General features: G+C 38.6%; 1 protein-coding gene across 1 annotated transcript; it reads right to left on the reverse strand.

Moving 5' to 3' along the window:
• Positions 1 to 263: 263 nt before the first annotated feature.
• LOC308688898 (uncharacterized protein) lies at positions 264 to 23550 on the reverse strand (the record flags this gene model as incomplete). The annotated part of the gene is made up of 11 exons (XM_081362335.1): positions 264 to 470; positions 663 to 772; positions 964 to 1053; positions 2078 to 2321; positions 2397 to 2573; positions 3603 to 3674; positions 3810 to 3977; positions 4164 to 4328; positions 21459 to 21923; positions 22655 to 22864; positions 23365 to 23550. 11 exons carry the CDS (start codon positions 23548 to 23550, stop codon positions 375 to 377), a joined length of 1983 nt encoding a protein of 660 aa, XP_081218461.1. The 3' UTR covers positions 264 to 374.
• Positions 23551 to 24065: the final 515 nt, after the last annotated feature.

Here is a 24065-nt window from a genome sequence, read left to right on the forward strand (position 1 = left end):
GCTCTGCCTTCTTCCTGATTATTGCCTTTGAGTTCCTGAGTCTATCCCAGTTGGACTTCTGGTCACTCCTTCACCTTCCACGGAGGATCGGGTTGCCCATCTGCGTCTCTGCGCCGCCAAGAGAGACGGTTTCCCGGCACATGCTTCATCTGAACATTTATTACTGCACTATCACCTTGTTATCAATAAACTTCCTTTTTCACTTGCTATTGAGTCCTCTGTCTTACTGGGCGTGACCATTACAAATGTCAAAAGTACAATTTTGAAGAAAAATATATTTTTATTATCATGTCCATTATCATAATCGCTTAAAAAGAAGACATTAGTGTGATCACATTTCTTATAAAGGAGGGCAGATTTCAAGTCCTTCCGTTTCACAGTCCAGGGAAGAGGTAGAACTTTTTAGACAACGTTGTTCTGTCTTTGCATGGCATTTGACGTGGATGATTTTCCTTAAACGTCTTAAGGACCTGTTTAAATAAATATAAGACAAAATTAAAGTTAACTATACATACAAACATAGTCAACTAAAAAATGTGTTATTCCTTTATTATAGTCTTTTCCTTGTAATGGACTTGAGATCTGAGTTATAGTTAGTGACATGCAGTAAAATACTAAGACAACACTAAACAACAAATCACAGTAGTTCATAGTAACATTGCCTTTCTGAAAAGCTCCTCAATGTGGTCCTCATAAGCGTGCCGATTAAATATTTCCACTATAGCCTGGATGAAATCTGAGCCCTTCTCAGGATGCCTGAAGGACACGGTATCTGAATAGAGAATACACATTACTGCATTCAGCTGAGAGGCGAGACAAAGAGAAAACTAATACAATTCAGTGCGATAAAATCTAAGTGATAGCAATGCATGCAGGTTACTTCATAAAGGTTATGTTGTACTTGGTTGACCATATAATATATATTATTTAGTGGAATGTTATAGATTTTCTAAATGTGTGTACCTGGAGTAGAGGACCTCAGGCAGCAGAAGTCCTTCTCAATGTGCTCTGTTTTAGGCACACCGTCCGGGACATCCACACATCCAACATTACCTGTGACACGAGACACGAGACACGACCAGTCAGGGCAGCATCTGCTTATAGTGTGATCACACCGCAGGGGCGCTGAGCTGAGAGCTGTCAAAGTACAGTTTAAAAGCCAGTTTCAAAGGTGCACTCAGAGGTCATGCACGTGCTGGGACACACTGGGCACTATTTCAGCGATCTAAGCTCATGGTCTAAAGCGCACGGTGCAAGTGCACTCAGGGCGAGTCCGAATCCACTTTTGCTAGTTTAATGACAGGGAAAATGGTCGGCGCTCCCGGCGCTGGTCTAAAAGGGTTGTCCCTATTCTCTTAATGAGTCATGGGTGTGTTTTGGGCGTAACATGAAGTAAACCAATCATAAACCATGCCGTGGCGGATTCGCTATTTACATGGAGGAATTTGATAGTGGAAAGACTGAACGAAACGGATCTGCTCGTGCGAGAGGTTAAAGGTGTGTGTGTGTGTGTGTGTGTGTGTGTGATAAGCAGAGTTTGTGTGTGTTTAATAAGCAGAGTGTACTGCGTTGTGGACCCGCCTGTAGGTGCACATTACTAACGCGCTCTTTAGAAACAAAAGAAATACTGCGCCATTGCCTTTAGAGCAGGGTTCAGTCGGTCACCGGCTCAGTCTATTTCAGTTCCTCACAATAGCAACGCTCCAACAATGCGCCAGAACACTCCTGGAAAACTGCGTCGGGCTGAAACTAACAAAAGCACTTGTGTCGCGCCTGACGCTGCATTGCACCGGCTGTATGACAGGGCCTAATGTGAGGTAGTGCTTAAAGAATGTTTTATTGCTATGTTAATGATATTGTTAATGTTTTATTGTTATTGGCTTGATGGTTTTGCCAAGGTTCTAAGCCAAAATACATTTGGATTGTTGAGGGCTGAATCGACTGAATTAAAGGGCAATGAATTGTGTGCCTCAGTCTTGCAATTGATTCTAAGAGGTAATTTGCTGAGATGTCCAAAACAGTGTATGGAGAACATGCATCACTTCAGAACATCACTCCAGAAGAATCTGGAACTTACCACCCCGACACGACTGGACAAGGATGATTTTGGGTTTGTCCCGCAGTCCAGCACAGTTTGGAGTGTTCAAGCTATTATAAATGTCATCTATGGTGAACACGTCCTCTACCCCATCAGAATTCACTATGCTGGAAACTCCAGCGATTCCAGAGGCGTCTCCATGTGACATGAACACCACAAAGCAGCTGTCTGATTGGCTGTGCTCCTCTCGCTGGGCGAAGTCTCGCATGGCAGCTCTCATACCCTGGGCATCAGACCGTCAACAACACACGGCATGATTCATATTGCACACGTATACATGCACATCTAACATAGGTACCTGTGCCGTGAGGTCTCTTAGCGTCACCACACTGTAACCAAGAGCCGTCAGCAGTCTCTCCATACTCAGCTCATCCTGGTCTGCCCCAACACGATCATTTACATATTCAAACTCAACGTTGTTAATTAGCAGCGCTAGACGTTTTCTGTGAATGGACTTGTCCTTCATTGGGTAAATCTTGAGGCAGAAGAGGAAGAGGGATTCAAAACAAGTCAGGACAATTGGTATGAGGTTTTTATGACATCCCTTACAAAAAATAAGTATACTTCATGTTCATTTTATGAAGTATACTTAAGTAAAGTTGGTTAAGCAAAGGCTGCACCCGAAGTCGGTTATTATATAGTAGGCTAGGTGAAAAACAGTATGTGACAAAAGTAGTATGTCCGAATACACAGCGCTCATGAAAGAGCAGCGATAGGCCCCAGACGACCGGCGTCTTCCAGGTGAGATGCTGAAGTGTGCGTATATTAGACACTTTACTATCCCATGATGCCACAGGAGAGGGTTTGTAAACGCCTCCTACTGTATAACAGTGATCACATATGTTATGAAAATTTAGTTTTAGTTTAAATAGAAGTATACTTATAGCACACTTCAAAAAACTGTTTTTATAATATTTTATTACATTTATATAGCGCTTTTCTGGGCACTCAAAGCACTAAATCTCCTCAACCACCACCAGTGTGCTGGAGAGGAGACAGTGATGAAGCCAATCAGTGTATGGGGATGATTAGGAGGCCATGATGGACAGAGGCCACTGGGCAAATGTGTCCAGGACGCCGGCGTTACACCCCTACTCTTTTTCCGAAAGACATCCTGGGAATTTTAATGACCGCAGAGAGTCAGGACCTCGGTTTAACGTCTCATCCAAAGGACGGTGCTCTCTGAGAATACAGTGTCCCCATCACTACACTGGGGCGTTAGGACCCACACAGACCCCAGGGTGAGCGCCCCCTGCTGGCCTCACTAACACCTCTTCCAGCAGAAACCTGGTTTTCTCAGGAGTCTCCCATCCAGACACTGACCAGACTCAGCCCTGCTGAGCTTCAGTGGGAACCAGTCTTGGGCTACAGGGCGATATGGCTGGGTGATTTTGTAAGGGGTTTTTACACATACAGAAATTAAATGATGCAAAGTGAGTCCACATATTGTATCAAAGTAGAAATTCTTTTTTAGGGCCTTTTTAATGCCTTTGAAAACACTTACATCATCTTTCTGATTTAGAAGCTTCTCCTGTTTAAATGCAGGTTTGCATGGCACAATATAATCTCCAGTTATCTGTTCAGAAGTAACAGAAGTAAAGTTTAAATACTTTTTTAAGACACAATCCCTTTTGGTCTAATAAACCAACCAAAAGTTCAGAAAGCTTTGGTCTTAGTAAGAATTTACAATCCAGATATGCAGTGTATCTACCCCTCTCTGTCCGCGGTCATCGCTGCAGGAGTGCTCCGGCCCCGTCCACTCGCTCCGGCAGCTCCAGCAGAACGTGTACGTCTGTGTCTCGCTGGCTGAGCAGATAGTGCAGCGCACACACAGGTCTCTCTCATCTCGCCTTTCCACAAAGGACTTGCACCCTGGACACTTCAGAAATGGTCAAACAGGGTTGTGTGACAGATTACAGTATAGGCATGAACTGGTTATTTTGCAAACTGTACGCAAACTAAACTGTGCATACTTTAAAGGGATGGTTCACCCAAAGATCAAGCACACTGAAAGTGAATGGTGATTTTTCTGGTTATTAAGCTCAGTTGCGGGAAAATAGCTTACAGCTTTGAATGTGCACAGCCTCTCAGCAGTGAGAAGGCCGAGGTTCTCCTCTAGGAAACCCCTCTGTTGGCCCGTCAGAACGATCAGTCGACAGATGTCCTGGTAAGACAGCTTCGCTCCACAGGTTCTCTGCTTTACTTCAGGACAGGAGAACTCAGTCTGTCCCTAAAATAGGAGAACTGGTTAAATATGCAAAGGCAGCACGGGAATCAATAACTGTCAGGAAGTATGTGCACAGAGTGTAACGGTGAGATACCTGTTTAATATAATACTTGAAGCATGCGATGATATAATGTGCTGGCCTTTGGTGACCACAAGGCAATCTCACTGCTGGAACAGAGATTAATGTCAAAGTTTGATTACTTTCATGCATGATGACACTAAAGCACAGGCATTACACTTTTGTGTGATTTATGCACTAATCTAAATCTGATTTGTTTTTTTACCTGCCAAGTAGGACATGTCAAAACATGTTAAACATGCTGTTTCAGTTATGGCAGTCACTTACTAATATACCTTGCTAGAGCATTGTTAGTTTATTGAGAATGAGTTAAAACTTCACTCACCAACATCTCTTCCAGTTGGTACTCTTCCTTCAGAATTATGATCATCTGAATTTCGGGTTTGTGTTTTTTTTATACCTTGATTTCAAAAGAAATAATATTCAGTTTTCTGAATTTAAATAGACTTTATATAAATCATGTACTGCTGGAGGGAGGAGATATAATGAATTGAATTTATATACAGTATAGAAAAAATGTGAGGACGCCTCCTCATTTTAAAACACCAGCGCACACCACTGATATATATATATATATACATACAGTACAGGCCAAAAGTTTGGACACATTACTATTTTTAATGTTTTTGAAAGAAGTTTCTTCTGCTCATCAAGCCTGCATTTATTTAATAAAAAATACAGAAAAAAATTTAATATTGTGATATATTATTACAATTTAAAATAATTGGTTTTCAATTTATTATACTTTAAATGATCATTTATTTCTGTGATGCAAAGCTGAATTTTCAGCATCATTACTCCAGTCTATCACATGATCCTTTAGAAATCATTCTAATATTCTGATTTATTAAGAGTGTTGTAAACAGTTCTGCTGCCTGATATATTTGATGAATAAAAGGTTAAAAAGAACTGCATTTATTAAAAAAAAAATATATATATTTTCTAATTATATAAATCTTCTTTACGATCACTTTTTATCAATTTAACACATCCTTGCTGAATAAAAGTATTGATTTATTTCAAAAAAAGAATTACTGACCAGTTGTGTATATTGCTGTTACAAAAGATTTCTATTTTTAAAACATTTGCTTTTTTTTTTTTTTTTTACTTTTTATTCATCAAAGTATCCTAAAAAAGTATCACAGGTTATGAAAAAATATTAAGCAGCAGAACTGTTTCCAACTTTGATAATGAATCATCATATTAGAGTGATTTTTTTTATTATTTCTTTTTATTATTATTTGTATTATACCTTTATTTAACCAGGGAAGAAAATCACATTCAGATAGATATCTCATTTACAAGTGAGCCCTGGCCAAGGTAGCAGCACACAGTAAACATAATAAAAACAGACAAAGTAAAATTAAATACATAAAACAATAATCACAACACACACATACACTAACACTCACACTCACATGTTACAACCACACACATACACACTCACACACACAACAATAAAACAAAATTAAAAGTTAAGAACAGGTGCAGACAGTTTGGAATGTTTGGTTGAGATATAACTTAAACTCATTGATTGAAATAAATACAGTAAGTTTCAGTGATCTTTGAATCTCATTCCAAGCAGTCGGTGCACTATAAATAAAAGCAGTTTTTCCAAACTCTGTCTTCATTAAGGGAACATTTAAGAGAATATATCTACTTGAACGCAGATTATACCCTTTGACTATTGACAGTTAATAGACTAATCATATACAGAGGAAGCTGGCCAACTATGGCCTTGTACACAAGTATAAGCCAATGCGGAATATTTCTAAAGGATCATGTGATAGACTGGAGTAATGACCCAGCAAGCAATTTTGCGTCTAATAGACGTCTAATAGACGTCTAAACATAGCCTAGACGTCTAGGCTAAAACGAGGCTAATTTTGGGCTGTCAGTGAAAATCTAATAGACGTCTAACCATAGCCCAAGAATAGACGTCTAACCATAGCCCAAGAATAGACGTCTAACCATAGCCCAAGAATAGACGTCTAACCATAGCCCAAGAATAGACGTCTAACCATAGCCCAAGAATAGACGTCAAACCATAGCCCAAGAATAGACGTCAAACCATAGCCCAAGAATAGACGTCTAACCATAGCCCAAGAATAGACGTCTAACCATAGCCCAAGAATAGACGCCTAACCATAGCCCAAGAATAGACGCCTAACCATAGCCCAAGAATAGACGCCTAACCATAGCCCAAGAATAGACGTCAAACCATAGCCCAAGAATAGACGCCTAACCATAGCCCAAGAATAGACGCCTAACCATAGCCCAAGAATAGACGTCTAACCATAGCCCAAGAATAGACGTCTAACCATAGCCCAAGAATAGACGTCTAACCATAGCCCAAGAATAGACGTCTAACCATAGCCCAAGAATAGACGTCTAACCATAGCCCAAGAATAGACGCCTAACCATAGCCCAAGAATAGACGCCTAACCATAGCCCAAGAATAGACGTCAAACCATAGCCCAAGAATAGACGCCTAACCATAGCCCAAGAATAGACGTCTAACCATAGCCCAAGAATAGACGTCAAACCATAGCCCAAGAATAGACGTCAAACCATAGCCCAAGAATAGACGTCTAACCATAGCCCAAGAATAGACGTCAAACCATAGCCCAAGAATAGACGTCAAACCATAGCCCAAGAATAGACGTCAAACCATAGCCCAAGAATAGACGTCAAACCATAGCCCAAGAATAGACGTCTAACCATAGCCCAAGAATAGACGTCTAACCATAGCCCAAGAATAGACGCCTAACCATAGCCCAAGAATAGACGCCTAACCATAGCCCAAGAATAGACGTCTAACCATAGCCCAAGAATAGACGTCAAACCATAGCCCAAGAATAGACGTCTAACCATAGCCCAAGAATAGACGTCTAACCATAGCCCAAGAATAGACGTCTAACCATAGCCCAAGAATAGACGTCTAACCATAGCCCAAGAATAGACGTCTAACCATAGCCCAAGAATAGACGTCAAACCATAGCCCAAGAATAGACGTCTAACCATAGCCCAAGAATAGACGTCTAACCATAGCCCGTCTAACCATAGCCCAAGAATAGACGCCTAACCATAGCCCAAGAATAGACGTCAAACCATAGCCCAAGAATAGACGTCTAACCATAGCCCAAGAATAGACGCCTAACCATAGCCCAAGAATAGACGTCTAACCATAGCCCAAGAATAGACGTCTAACCATAGCCCAAGAATAGACGTCTAACCATAGCCCAAGAATAGACGTCAAACCATAGCCCAAGAATAGACGTCAAACCATAGCCCAAGAATAGACGTCAAACCATAGCCCAAGAATAGACGTCTAACCATAGCCCAAGAATAGACGTCAAACCATAGCCCAAGAATAGACGTCAAACCATAGCCCAAGAATAGACGTCTAACCATAGCCCAAGAATAGACGTCAAACCATAGCCCAAGAATAGACGTCAAACCATAGCCCAAGAATAGACGTCTAACCATAGCCCAAGAATAGACGTCAAACCATAGCCCAAGAATAGACGTCAAACCATAGCCCAAGAATAGACGTCAAACCATAGCCCAAGAATAGACGTCAAACCATAGCCCAAGAATAGACGCCTAACCATAGCCCAAGAATAGACGCCTAACCATAGCCCAAGAATAGACGTCAAACCATAGCCCAAGAATAGACGTCAAACCATAGCCCAAGAATAGACGTCAAACCATAGCCCAAGAATAGACGTCAAACCATAGCCCAAGAATAGACGTCAAACCATAGCCCAAGAATAGACGTCAAACCATAGCCCAAGAATAGACGTCAAACCATAGCCCAAGAATAGACGTCTAACCATAGCCCAAGAATAGACGTCTAACCATAGCCCAAGAATAGACGTCTAACCATAGCCCAAGAATAGACGTCAAACCATAGCCCAAGAATAGACGCCTAACCATAGCCCAAGAATAGACGTCAAACCATAGCCCAAGAATAGACGTCTAACCATAGCCCAAGAATAGACGTCTAACCATAGCCCAAGAATAGACGTCTAACCATAGCCCAAGAATAGACGTCTAACCATAGCCCAAGAATAGACGTCTAACCATAGCCCAAGAATAGACGTCTAACCATAGCCCAAGAATAGACGTCTAACCATAGCCCAAGAATAGACGCCTAACCATAGCCCAAGAATAGACGTCAAACCATAGCCCAAGAATAGACGTCAAACCATAGCCCAAGAATAGACGTCTAACCATAGCCCAAGAATAGACGTCTAACCATAGCCCAAGAATAGACGTCAAACCATAGCCCAAGAATAGACGTCTAACCATAGCCCAAGAATAGACGTCTAACCATAGCCCAAGAATAGACGCCTAACCATAGCCCAAGAATAGACGTCAAACCATAGCCCAAGAATAGACGTCAAACCATAGCCCAAGAATAGACGTCAAACCATAGCCCAAGAATAGACGTCTAACCATAGCCCAAGAATAGACGTCTAACCATAGCCCAAGAATAGACGTCTAACCATAGCCCAAGAATAGACGTCAAACCATAGCCCAAGAATAGACGTCTAACCATAGCCCAAGAATAGACGTCTAACCATAGCCCAAGAATAGACGTCTAACCATAGCCCAAGAATAGACGTCAAACCATAGCCCAAGAATAGACGCCTAACCATAGCCCAAGAATAGACGTCAAACCATAGCCCAAGAATAGACGTCTAACCATAGCCCAAGAATAGACGTCTAACCATAGCCCAAGAATAGACGTCTAACCATAGCCCAAGAATAGACGTCTAACCATAGCCCAAGAATAGACGTCTAACCATAGCCCAAGAATAGACGTCTAACCATAGCCCAAGAATAGACGTCTAACCATAGCCCAAGAATAGACGCCTAACCATAGCCCAAGAATAGACGTCAAACCATAGCCCAAGAATAGACGTCAAACCATAGCCCAAGAATAGACGTCTAACCATAGCCCAAGAATAGACGTCTAACCATAGCCCAAGAATAGACGTCAAACCATAGCCCAAGAATAGACGTCTAACCATAGCCCAAGAATAGACGTCTAACCATAGCCCAAGAATAGACGCCTAACCATAGCCCAAGAATAGACGTCAAACCATAGCCCAAGAATAGACGTCAAACCATAGCCCAAGAATAGACGTCAAACCATAGCCCAAGAATAGACGTCTAACCATAGCCCAAGAATAGACGTCTAACCATAGCCCAAGAATAGACGTCTAACCATAGCCCAAGAATAGACGTCAAACCATAGCCCAAGAATAGACGTCTAACCATAGCCCAAGAATAGACGTCAAACCATAGCCCAAGAATAGACGTCAAACCATAGCCCAAGAATAGACGTCAAACCATAGCCCAAGAATAGACGTCAAACCATAGCCCAAGAATAGACGCCTAACCATAGCCCAAGAATAGACGTCAAACCATAGCCCAAGAATAGACGTCAAACCATAGCCCAAGAATAGACGTCAAACCATAGCCCAAGAATAGACGTCTAACCATAGCCCAAGAATAGACGTCTAACCATAGCCCAAGAATAGACGTCTAACCATAGCCCAAGAATAGACGTCAAACCATAGCCCAAGAATAGACGTCTAACCATAGCCCAAGAATAGACGTCTAACCATAGCCCAAGAATAGACGTCTAACCATAGGCCAAGAATAGACGCCTAACCATAGCCCAAGAACTAGTCATTAATTATACGGCTATTAAACGACTACATATATACGTCTAATAGACAGGCAATATGGGTCTAGGCTAAACCAAGGCTGAATTTGGGCTGTCAGTGAAAATCTAATAGACGTCTAACCATAGCCCAAGAATAGACGTCTAACCATAGCCCAAGAATAGACGTCTAACCATAGCCCAAGAATAGACGTCTAACCATAGCCCAAGAATAGACGTCTAACCATAGCCCAAGAATAGACGTCAAACCATAGCCCAAGAATAGACGTCTAACCATAGCCCAAGAATAGACGTCAAACCATAGCCCAAGAATAGACGTCTAACCATAGCCCAAGAATAGACGTCAAACCATAGCCCAAGAATAGACGTCTAACCATAGCCCAAGAATAGACGTCTAACCATAGCCCAAGAATAGACGTCTAACCATAGCCCAAGAATAGACGCCTAACCATAGCCCAAGAATAGACGTCTAACCATAGCCCAAGAATAGACGTCAAACCATAGCCCAAGAATAGACGTCTAACCATAGCCCAAGAATAGACGCCTAACCATAGCCCAAGAATAGACGCCTAACCATAGCCCAAGAACTAGTCATTAATTATACGGCTATTAAACGACTACATATATACGTCTAATAGACAGGCAATATGGGTCTAGGCTAAACCAAGGCTGAATTTGGGCTGTCAGTGAAAATCTAATAGACGTCTAACCATAGCCCAAGAATAGACGTCTAACCATAGCCCAAGAATAGACGTCTAACCATAGCCCAAGAATAGACGTCTAACCATAGCCCAAGAATAGACGCCTAACCATAGCCCAAGAACTAGTCATTAATTATACGGCTATTAAACGACTACATATATACGTCTAATAGACAGGCAATATGGCTCTAGGCTAAACCAAGGCTGATTTTGGGCTGTCAGTGAAAATCTAATAGACGTCTAACCATAGCCCAAGAATAGACGTCTAACCATAGCCCAAGAATAGACGTCTAACCATAGCCCAAGAATAGACGTCTAACCATAGCCCAAGAATAGACGTCTAACCATAGCCCAAGAATAGACGTCTAACCATAGCCCAAGAATAGACGTCTAACCATAGCCCAAGAATAGACATCAATTACACTACATTTACATGTAATAGACAACAAAATGAGGCATAAGGATTTTCACTCAAATATAACAGGTTCTCATAAAGGAAAATCCATCCAAACTAATTGAATATAAAGGATTTATTTAGAACAATTATATTAACAACTTAGACAACATTCAAACATAAAAATGAACATAAAATAGTGGAAAGTTTGTAAAACGACTTAAGATACTAAAATTTTTAAAAATTAATTGTTAGCTTTATATTCATAACCACCAGCCCCTGCTCTCCCTGATGCTTGTTTAAAAAGACCAGAAATTTAATTTTTTATTTCCCATTCAGTCGCCGAAGGAAAGTTGGTCATCACTGCGTCTGTCAAATAAGAAAAAGAAAAATATTATTGCTCAAGAAAAGCATTGTTGACAATCATTTTTAACTAATTACAGTCATTCACTTTTGCTAGGTTGCACACTAGAGCTGGCCAATATAGAGTTAACGGAATATAGATTGAGACTATATAATTTATATCAATATTATTAATAAATTAATATCAATAATTGAAATTTTTTGCCTGCATAATGGTGATGCACTAATTATATATATATATATATATATATATATATATATATATATATATATATATATATATATATTAGGGGTGTAACGATACACGTATTGAACGATTCTGTACGAGGCTTTTGGTTCGATTTCAGTATGGATTTTTAAACAGAACTGTTCATTAGACAATTTTTCCTTCTAACCAAAATTTTTTAATTACAAATGTAGGCACGTCAAAAAGCCTGCTCTTAATGTAAGAGAAATCATAACAAATCGTGACAACAATCGTGCTCTTTCAGGTAGTGACCATATAGACCTGCATTATATGACTGACTGACAAGAACAGTTTGACCTAAAATATCAAAATTAAAACTACTGCGGAAACAAAGACACCTACATATTGGATGCCCTTAAGGTAAGCTAAAACATACCAAAATTTAATTTCAAAGCAAACTATCCCTATAAATCATTCTTTATCACTTACTCATATAACTCTAATAAACATAAAAGGATACTTATAGGGGTAGTTCACTTAAAAAGAAAAAAAAAATCATGTAATCATTTACTCACTTTCACTTGGTTCCAAACCTGGATGGCTTTCTTCTGTTGAACACACACAAAAATATATATATTATGAATAATGTTGGTAACAAGACATTTAATGGTAGTCAGTGACAAGTGTTCTGTATATTCAATTGCTGTAGTTTGTTGACTGATTGCTGGATAATTTGCGATAGTGTCTTTAAAGTGGATTACATCACTCCAGTTCTGATGTTTTTACACTGGCTATCTGTCTGTCAAAGAATTAATATCAAAATACTACAGTTAGTTATTAAATTAACATTTTAAGTCCAAAGTAAATTTCTAATCTTCTGATGCATTATGAACCATCCAGAGCAGACCTCTCAGGTCATCTGGGACAGTAGCCACTAGCCAGCTACTTTTATATCCCCAAAGTCAAAAGAAAACATGGAGAAGCAGCATTCAGTTTTTATGCACCATATATCTGAAACAAATTCACTGAAAACTGAATGTATGCTGCATATTTGAATTCTTTTAAATCAAGTTTAAAGACTTTACTGTTTGCCACTACCTTTTATTAATTGGAAAGGAACAAATATTTTTTTTATAATTTCTTTTCATGTTGCATATGTTGCTGTTAAGTTTTATGTAAAGTACTTTGAAAATTTGCATTAAATCAAAAACTATTATTACTTACTCTAATCTAATATAAAAACAAAAATATATTAGTATCTTTAATAATAAAATGATAAGTTTCATAGTTTCATGAAACTTCTCATTTTAAAAATAAAATAAGTTTCATAGTTTCATGCTTACCACCTTGAATTTAGATACATTTTAGATTAAGGGCACAGTTGCAATAACACGTGCAGGTAACGTTAACTTGTTGGAGAAAAATAGTAGGCTTACTCTGCATTGGTAATGTTAAAATGTCACGGTCTACACATTATAAAAACTAACTACTTTAAACAATAAACATAACAAAAATAACACGCATACTTACAAGATCGAAGTAGAAATTTGAAGGTTTTCAGAGTGTTGCTCGCCCGTTGCTCTCTGACAGCTGCCTCGTGTAAAATAAAATTGAAAATGGAGGAAATGTGTATCGCGAGATCTGGCTAAAGTGATCTAGTCGCGCAATGCCAGTAGTCCCAGTAGTCATCATGTCTCAGTAGTGTTTCGATTGTGCCATCTAGCGGTTGAGAAATGCCATTGCATTTGATTTAATTTGAAATGATAGACAGCCATATCGTAGATTATGTATGAATGTTATGTTTATGTGTGACAGCAAACATTAAGCTGTGTGAGCGAAAACATTTTTAAGACTATATTCTTATACTATATCGCTGGTCTGAATCAGGGCTATAGCCAAGCCGTACGTAGACCAGATTGCCTTCATTTCGCCAGGTGGGCTAAAGCAGACCGCGTATAGCCGTCCAATTCGGAGCTAAATCGTGACTACAGATCGACCATGTCTTGAAATGACACATTGAACCTTGTAGATATCATTACCAATGCGAACATGATGCAATATCAACCATTTCATGCACTGCCTGGCAAAAAACTACAATTAATCAGTTTTGACCAGAAGTGGGCTACAATAGCCGGGTCTGAATATGAGCTAAATCGTGGCTACGCACAGCCTACACATATAACATGTAAAATAAAGCAAACCAAACAACTTGTAATCACAGTAGACTTTGCTTACATGATGGAATATCATACATCTCACAAGTTATTTTGGAAAAAAATACATTTATCCAGATTAAATGTTATTTGGGCTAAAAGTGGGTTACACATAGCCGGACTATATCGGGTCTATATTTAACCCAGACGTTGAAAAGACGGCTATTGCTTGCTGGGGATCCTGAAAATTCAGCTTTGCATCACAGAAATAAATGATCATTTAAAGTATAATAAATTGAAAACCAATTATTTAAATTGTAATAATATATCACAATATTACATTTTTTTCTGTATTTTTGATCAAATAAACGCAGCCTTGATGAGCAGAAGAAACTTCTTTCAGAAACATTAAAAATAGTAATGTTTCCAAACTTTTGGCCTGTACTGTATACAGCGCCGCCGCTCCCACCACGCGCATCACGCGCTGTGCGTAGGGCACCAAGTGCTGAGGGGGCACCAAAAATAGCCTAATTAAAAAATATATATAATGCCGATATTATTTCATTAGCTAATAATATAGAAATATTATTAGGCACATTTTAGCCATGTATATGTAACAAAAAAGGGGGAACAAGATCATTTAATTGCTCAAGTCTAGAAAGTACCGCCCCCCGCTTTGGATGGTCCGTGCCGTTTGTTGGCGCAGGCGCCTTTGCGAAGGACGAACGCGAACGAAGTTTGACAGACAGACAGTAGGCAACTTTTTTGGAAATGGCCCCTAAAAGACAGCAGAAGTTAGGATGAGAAAAGAAAGAAGAAGAAACTGCGAGATGATGCCCGTGCATCACTTGCAGGTAAGTCCATGTTTAATCATTCTTAAATAAGGGAAATGTGCTGCTGCTAACGCGCCTCGAACTTGCTGACGTTAATGTTAGCAAACTATGTAATTATAACTTATAACTTCGGTGCAAGCTAAATTGAGATTTTACTGTTAAACACTACCCGTTTTACAAATAACTGACGCCAGCTAGCTGTTACTTTCTTTACTATCTTTCTTTAGATATTGAGCAGTAGTTTATGGTTTATTTTGACGTGACGGTGGTTAATACTTTCTCAGTAACAGTTAACGTTAGCAGTCAGTGCAGTGCACATGGTAGGCTAACAATTCCTGTTAAATATATAAAAAAATATAAAATGTCAATATGAATGATGTAAAGCAAACAATACTGTTTAATTGTGTGCATTATTGCACCTCATTCTATTATGCTTTTATATTATATTATATTTATCAAATTGATAAATAAGGAATAAAGGGGGAGAACTCCTTGGCTGCCATGCTTTCTGTTTTAAATGTTTATAATTTTTTTCTCGTATGAGATTCTTTGTTTGAATATTTTGTCTAATAAATGTAATTTATTCAAAGTGACATTGAATTTGGGAAAAACATGTCTGGATTATTTTGATAGTTTTTTTTTATTTTGCTATTCTGTTTACTGAAGAAAAGTTTGCACTTTCAAATGTGTAGTGTGTGTTGGCTATTCTACATATGTTTACAAAGTCAGCAAAGCTGTGAAGATTTTACTTTCTCTTTTTAGTGTTCTTAAATTTTATACTGTGGTGCTGCCATTGTGTTATTGGTATTGAGTTATATGTTTGGTAATAAAAAGTCAAACTGGCAAAAACAAACGTTTTTTTTTCTCGGGGTCGGGGTGGGGGGCATCATAAAGGAATTATGCTTAGGGCACCAAAATGGCTAGCAGCGGCACTGACTGTATATATATATATATATATATATATATATATATATATATATATATGCATTTAGGGAGCGGCGGTACTGCTGGTTAGTTTCACTTTCTTTTTAAAGGGTAATTTTGCTTAGAATAATAAAAAAGAGCAATAGAATTTTGTTGTTTGTTTTCTTTTCTTTTTTGCATATTGACTTATTCTATCACACACTGTTTGTAAAAGTCTAAATGTCAAACAGAAAAAAAGGGAATGTCAAAGACTTGCTCAAGTTTCTGAAGACATTCATCAACATCGAGTCATTTTCTGAATAGTCATCCCAGTTTTCACCTTCTTCGGCCATTTTTTATTTAATGACTAAAAATGATCACTTTAATCACTTTTCCTCTGCAAGACTACTCCCGACTCGCGATAGCGAATAAGCCCAGCAGAACTGGTGCAGGCGTTCCGGGATTATCGGTTTCTGATTGTGGGTTCATTGGGCGGAGCTTTCGTAAATAATAATGAGTTGTGAGTTGATAATGTATCTGTGGACATAATATATTTTTGTAACATATACTGGTGTGATGATCCATATGATGTCTTAACTTACCCTGTTCATGAGCCAAACTATTCAACATTGTCCATGTTCCCTGGCTGTGAACTGTCTGCTGTCTGGTTGTAAAAATGTAAAAAAAAAAATATTAATGTTTCCAATAAAAAGATTTAAAAGTGAATATAATAATTAATTAATACAAAAAAACAAAAACAAATAATACAAATTAATACAAACGGGCAGTGAGTTATGGGAAATATAGTCTTTTGCAAGACTAACAATGATGCGGGGTGGAGTACCCTCTGGTGGCGATCACGGGCAAACTGGTGACTGCGACCGTTATTCCTTATGAAGCTTTAACACTGTGTTATCACTCTGCCAATGACTGAGAATAACATCCACAACCACATCAGTGGCATAATAAACATTTTGCATTACTCTCTGTCATCTGTCCTTTCTTTGACCATGTGTTGTACTGTGTGCCTGGATGATACACAATGATGATCATTTATGATCACAAATATATGATCTATTGTGATGCACAATAAACACTCACTCAACATTTTTTTACAAGTCATAAAGTTTTATAAACATGTATGTTTTAATTGGGCTTCAATTAGAGGCAATTTTGATTTGAATTCTTAAGTCTTCGTCGTTGGTTAGGAACCTGGGTGTGTGTGTGTGCATGTGTGTGTGTGTGTGTGTGTGTGTGTGGGTGTGCTCTTCGATACCAATCTTTCATTTGAAAGTCACGTGTCTAGTATCTGTAAAACCGCTTTTTTCCATCTTAAAAAGATATCTAAATTACGCCATATGCTCTCATTGACAAATGCGGGACAGTTTGTTCATGCGTTCATGACCTCAAGGCAACACTGCACTGGCTCCCTATTAAACATCGCATTCATTTTAAAATATTGCTGATTACTTACAAAGCACTAACTGGTTTAGCTCTGCAGTGCTTGAGCGAGCTCTTAATGCATTATAGTCCGTCACGTCTATTGCGATCTCAAAACTCTGGCCAGTTGATAGGCCTAATACCTAGAATATCTAAATCGACTGCTGGCTGCAGATCCTTCTCCTATTTAGCACCAAAACTCTGGAACAGCCTTCCTACCATTGTCCGGGAAGCAGACACACTTTGTCAGTTGATATTATCAATCTTATAAGTGAAGAAGTTCATAAAGTCAGAGAGAAAATTAAAGCACCATGGTACAACAATACTACTCGTGTTGTAAATAGAGAAACCCGTAATTTAGAGCGTAAATGGAAACAAACTAATTTAGAGGTTTTTAGAATCGCATGGAAAGACAGTACGTCACGCTATAAAAAGGCCCTAAAAGCGGCCAGGGCTGAGCATCTCCGCAAACTAATAGAAAATGACCAAAACAATCCTAGGTTCTTATTTAACACCGTGGCGAGACTAACAAATAAACAGATGTCTCCTGAACAAAGTATTCCATTACAGTTTAGTAGTAATGATTTCATTAACTTCTTCACTGAGAAAATAGAAAACATCAGAACCACAATTATAAACGTTCAATCCTCAATCGCGCCTTATAATTCAGCCTCGATTATCACCCCGCAAGAACAATTACAGTGCTTTACAACTATAGAACAAAAAGAGTTAAATAAATTTATCATTTCCTCTAAAACAACAACATGTTTATTAGATCCCATACCAACTAAACTATTGAAAGAAGTGTTACCTGTAGTGGAAGAGCCTCTCCTCAATATTATTAACTCGTCTTTATCTTTAGGTCATGTTCCAAGAACATTTAAACTGGCAGTTATAAAACCTCTCATTAAGAAACCACAATTAGATCCGAATAATCTAGTAAATTATAGACCCATTTCAAATCTTCCTTTTATGTCCAAAATATTAGAAAAAGTTGTGTCTGCCCAACTGGGCTCTTTCTTGCAAGAAAATGACACCTATGAAAAGTTTCAGTCTGGGTTCAGGCCGCATCATAGCACTGAAACTGCGCTCGTTAAAATCACAAATGATTTACTCTTAGCTTCTGACCAAGGCTGTATCTCAATATTAGTTTTACTTGATCTTAGTGCTGCGTTCGATACTATAGATCATACAATACTCTTAGATCGACTACAAAATTATACTGGTGTTCAAGGACAAGCATTAAGCTGGTTTAGATCGTATTTATCTGACCGCTACCATTTTGTCTATTTAAACGGAGAAAAATCGATCATAACTCCAGTAAACTATGGAGTGCCGCAGGGATCTGTGTTAGGCCCTCTGTTATTCTCAATATATATGCTGCCACTTGGAAATATTATAAGGAAACATGGAATTAGTTTCCATTGTAATGCTGATGACACTCAAATCTATATTTCATCACGGCCAGATGAAAACGCTAAATTATCCAAATTGACAGAGTGTGTTAAAGATATAAAAGATTGGATGACGCACAATTTTCTTTTATTAAATCCAGACAAGACAGAGGTAATACTTATCGGTTCAAAAAACCGCCCACAAAACCTCTCACAATACAACTTTAACATAGTAGGGTGTCCTGTTACTTTATCCTCTACAGTAAAAGACCTGGGTGTTATATTAGACTGCAACCTGTCTTTTGAAAATCATATTTCATATGTTACAAAAACAGCCTTTTTTCACCTTAGAAATATTGCTAAATTACGTAATATGCTATCTGTTTCTGATGCAGAAAAGTTAGTTCATGCATTCATGACCTCGAGACTAGATTACTGTAATGCTTTATTAGCCGGTTGTCCTGCATCCTCAATAAACAAGCTACAGTTAGTCCAAAATGCCGCCGCTAGAGTTCTTACTAGATCAAGAAAATATGATCATATAACACCAATTTTATCATCACTACATTGGTTACCTATAAAGTTCCGTATTAATTACAAGGTATTGCTACTGACTTATAAAGCCCTAAACGGCTTAGCTCCAGTCTATTTAACCGATCTTCTATCGCCCTATAATCCATCGCGCTCTTTAAGATCACTAAATTCGAGGCTTCTGGTCATACCTAGGATATCCAGATCCACCAGAGGAGGGAGAGCATTTTCACATTTAGCTCCAAAACTCTGGAATAGTCTTCCTGATACTGTTCGTTGCTCAGACTCGCTCTCCCAGTTTAAAACTAGATTAAAGACGTATCTCTTCAGCCAGGCATTCATATAATATTTTAATCCTACAGTTAAATCCGACCTCTAGCTTATAAACGCCAGAGGAGAACTGGCCCCCGACTGAGCCTGGGTTCTCCCAAGGTTTTTTTTTCTCCATTAGGTCACCTGATGGAGTTTTTCGGTTCCTTGCCACTGTTGCCTTTGGCTTGCTCAGTTGGGGATAATTAAATTGATTAATCGATTCAACAGTGCTATTGATCTGCATTATCAAACGTGGATGTTTTACACCAGAAACAAACACTGATGTACTATTTTATTTAATACTGTGAAGCTGCTTTGATACAATCTGTATTGTGAAAGGCGCTATATAAATAAAGTTGACTTGACTTGACTTGACTTAAAGTCATTACTGCTGTGTTGCTTGGAAATTTCTGGGCTTGAAGCTTTATTTATCGTTAGTTTAGCCACTGTTTCAAATAAATACCTAGGATTATGTTTATTTTCTTCTAATATGTTTGAAAAATAAGCAGATCTAGCAGCTTTTAAAGCCTCTCTAAGCAATCGAGCTCTCCTTCCTTCCACAAGATGCAGAATACCTCTAGTTTTGTTTTCTTCCAGTTGCGCTCCATCTCTCTGGCTGCTCTCTTAAGGGCCCGAGTGTGCTCGCTGTTCTACGGCGTTGGACTATTTTCTTTAATTTTCTTTAAGCGCAACGGAGCAACTGTGTCTAAAGTGCTGGAAAAGAGAGAGTTAAACGTTTCTGTTGTAATATCGAGTTCTTCTAAGCTATCCGGGATGCTGAGATGATGAAACTGATCAGGAAGATTATTAATAATTAATTTTACTCTTCATTAAGCAGCAAATCATCATATTAGAATGATTTCTGAAGGATTATGTGACATCACAGGAAAATTTTAATTTTAAAATATATTAAAATAGAAAAAAAGTCAGTAAAATATTTTACTGCAATATTACTGTTTTTTTGTTTTTTTTTGTAAATCAGATTAATGCAGTTTTGGTGAACATAAACATAAATTACCTTACAAATACTTTTTAACAGTAGTGTATATATTATATCAAAACCAGCACAAGCACAGTTTTCACCAAAACATTTCAAAAGTTTTTTTTATTACATTTTTTTTCCCAGTAGGCCTATGCATATTTGTAAAGAAAATCTTTTTGTGAACATCAAATTGTTTGCTTTTTCTATTCGCTAAAAGGATGTGAAGTATTTTTCTCATTTACAGTAGTTGTACCAAATGTAATTTTACACTTTTGTCCATGCAATTTTGTTTCGTCCAAATTTGACTTGTTAGGCTGTGTATTAGAGCAACACACTCATGCTCATCTGTGTTTGTCTGACCAAATGGTTGAGCACATTTTGAGTCTCAATATTTTATTGAGACCAGTACCTAACTTGTTGTGCCAAAAAATCCACTAGATGGTGTCAGTCAACAGCACTTGTCACAACTGTCTTGTCTTCTGACATGGATTTCAGAAACAAAAAAATCACTCCTGCCATGTCAACTGTTTTTGGTGAAATTTTTTTTTGTTGACATATTACACTGTAAGAGCCTTAACTTTACAAAATTACTTGGTGCCATGAAAAACTTTAGTATGTTTTTAATAATTTTTCTAAAACATGCTCAACCAAACGGTTGATTTGGCAGTTTATGGTAAAAGTAGAAAAGGTAAGCTAATGTTTTCAGATCATCCATTTCTGCAGTCAGAATGCTCTATTTGCTGAGAAATATAAACTTCTGATCATTCATAGCTATGAATGTGACACAGCTATTGTTATTTCTTCATGAATATAGCCTACTGAGATTATTTCTTAAGTATGTTTTTTTTGCCACTTTTGGATATTTTTTGAAGTAAATATAATGAATTCATAGAATTAATGTGTGGAAATCATAATTATCAGAGGCAATTACTTCTTAAATGACAAATGCTGGTTTAATAACATTAATAAAATTGTATGAGTTTTTTATTTTTTTTTCTACACTTACTAGATGGAAGTCAGCAGTTTCTATGGTACAAGAATGCGCACTCCTCAGGCCTTTGTACCAGAAAACGTCTCGGTTACGTCTGTAACCCTCGTTCCCTGAAGGAGGGAGCGGGGAACCAAGCAGTTCTGATCCGGCGGGCCCAATAAGGGGCAACTACCAAGACCTGCTCCTCTTCCTCGCTGACTTTGCACAGAGTCTGTGCGAGCAGGCTCACAGGGGGAAACACATACTTGCGGAGGCCCCGGGCCCGCTGTGTGCCAGTGCATCCGTGATGAGGGAGCCCTCGGTCAGGGAGTAAAACAACTGGCAATGGGACGAGTCCGGAAAGGCACACGGATCGTTCTGTGCGGCCCCGAGTGGTCCCCGGGGCCACAGGCTGCCGTGAGAGCCCGGCGGCGGCGCGATTGAGCGGGCCGGGGATGTAAGTGACACGAAGCGACCTCAGATGCTCTGGCTCCAGGAGGAGATGGCGGGCGAGTTGCCACATGCGAGGAGCGTAGACCACCGTAGACGAGCGTAGACCACCGTAGACGAGCGTAGACCACCGTAGACGAGCGTAGACCACCTCGATGGGCAAAGAAAAAACAAATCCTGTTGCTCTACCACACTTGACGCTGTGTTTCTTGAAACATAAAAGCCTAAAAATGCTATTATATTATATCTTTTGCAATTTTTATGTCTTTTTGGTTTTGTTACTTTTAGTTATTTGTGTTATTTATTTTTGTTTATTGTTAAAAAACAAGAAATTTCCTGTGTTAAACCTGAAATATTTAATGGCATACTTCAATAAATAAAGATTCAATATCCAAAAATATTTTATTTTGATTATGTTTTAAATAAATTAAATAAATTAGTAGTATTGTTCATATTTTCTGATTTTCACAGTTATGTGTATGAATTCCAGTACTTTATTTTTTTACCTTCAAGTGCCATATCAACCATTTGGTGAAGGGCGATATTTTTAAAATTATGGGATGTGTTGAAAAAAAAATGCATTGATTGTGGTAACTAGTGACATAAGCAGATGAGAAATGCAAACACATTTTTTTTTTTTTCAAAAGTCTTTTTCTTGGTGGGGCAGTTAAAGGGTTAAGCCAATTTTCGATTGCTGTGTCCCAATTCAAAGGCTGCATCCTTCCAAGTGGACTCAGTTCTTGTCGCCTAGCAACCGTGACAGCCACCGTTGATGAGTGACAGTAACGTTTGTACTGGACTTTTTTAAAAGTTCTATTAAACTGCCTAAAAACAAAACAGGGTTCACAAACTGTCTAAACATTTGTATCATTAGATATTTGAGTAAGTTGAAACCCAATACTTACATTTAAATGTGAAATTCGGCAATTCTGTCGTCACTGGCGTGCAATGCATTCTGGGGTAGGCTGAAGGATCATCTGTGGTATCTCTCATTTCACGGGAAGCGAAGGCTGCATTTGAGGTGCCTTGAATTGGGACAGTCTTCGTCAGCCGTGGAAGGATGCAGCCTCTGAACTGAGACACATGCTGACGTGTGGATCCCTGCGCACAACGGCTAATGTTGACCAGAACCCATTGTGCTTTGGAGGACTACAAACACGAAATAATAGTGTTTAAAAACTACAAACATGACAGATGTGTAGAGAGGTTTAGATAAAGGGGTTTGAATGACTAAAAATAAACGTTTAGCCTGATTAAAAAAATATTCATTTAATCGTATCCGTGTTAAATATTTGATCTGCAGCAAATGTAAACTTTTATAAGGATTTGTTTGGCCATTAACTTTTAAATGCACCACTTTGCAAAAATAATGAGGAGAGTCTCCGCATGAAATACCTACGACTTAAATTAAACGAAATTAGGAGGATGTTAACTGTGATAAGATGATTTTTTTTTTTTTTTTTTTTCTGTGATAAGATGATTGACAAGCGTAACAATGTAACAGAGGCTCAGAGACGTGAGGTCAGAGGTCAGAGACGTGAGGTCAGAGGTCAGAGACGTGAGGTCAGAGACAGGGACGCGAGGTCAGAGGTCAGCGCGTGTGTGTGTATAAATACCTCCAGCACTGATCTTCAGTCAGAGAATACTACTGTGTACAGTCCTTTACACTCGCTCTCCTTCATCTGTGTGTTTATCTTCATCTTCTGCTTTCTTCTCCTCTGCTGGAAACTCCACATCTCCACATGAGCCGCTCTGAGGCGTTCAGCGGCGCTACGGTTATTCATGAACATGACACTGCTGAAGCGCATTGATCTATTAATATCATTCTTTTCCATTCTGCTTTTGTCAAGTTTAATATATGAAATATTACAGTTCATCTTCAGTTTCATCTTTAGCGGCGTTATTGCTTTCTGCAGGAATGAAAACCAAAGATTCCCTCCATTTCTTCTCATCATCTTCATCATCTTCACTCACACACCCACAATATATTCCAGGATTATATATAGATATAAATATAAATTTATAAGTTTATTTTGTGGTTCCCAAAGCAGAAGTCCTCTTGAGGAGGAAAACCAAAGATTATCCACTTTCTCTTTTACTTTCCCTTCATTTCTTTATGTATAATTCATTGGGAGTTAGTCACATGCTCGTCTTGATGATCCAGTAACGGGTTATTGATTTAATGGTGGAATATTAATAATTTTCTCACTGCATGAGATGAAACAGCAGCGTCTCAGTTTCCTGTCGTTCTCATTGTGTTTCAGACGGTGTGTGTTTCTCTGAAGAATGTGTTTCATATCATCCAGAAGGGCTACACACACACACACACACACACACACACACACACACA

Source organism: Scardinius erythrophthalmus (genome assembly GCF_964197995.2).
Source record: "Scardinius erythrophthalmus genome assembly, chromosome: 3".
NCBI classification, from domain to species: Eukaryota; Metazoa; Chordata; class Actinopteri; order Cypriniformes; family Leuciscidae; genus Scardinius; species Scardinius erythrophthalmus.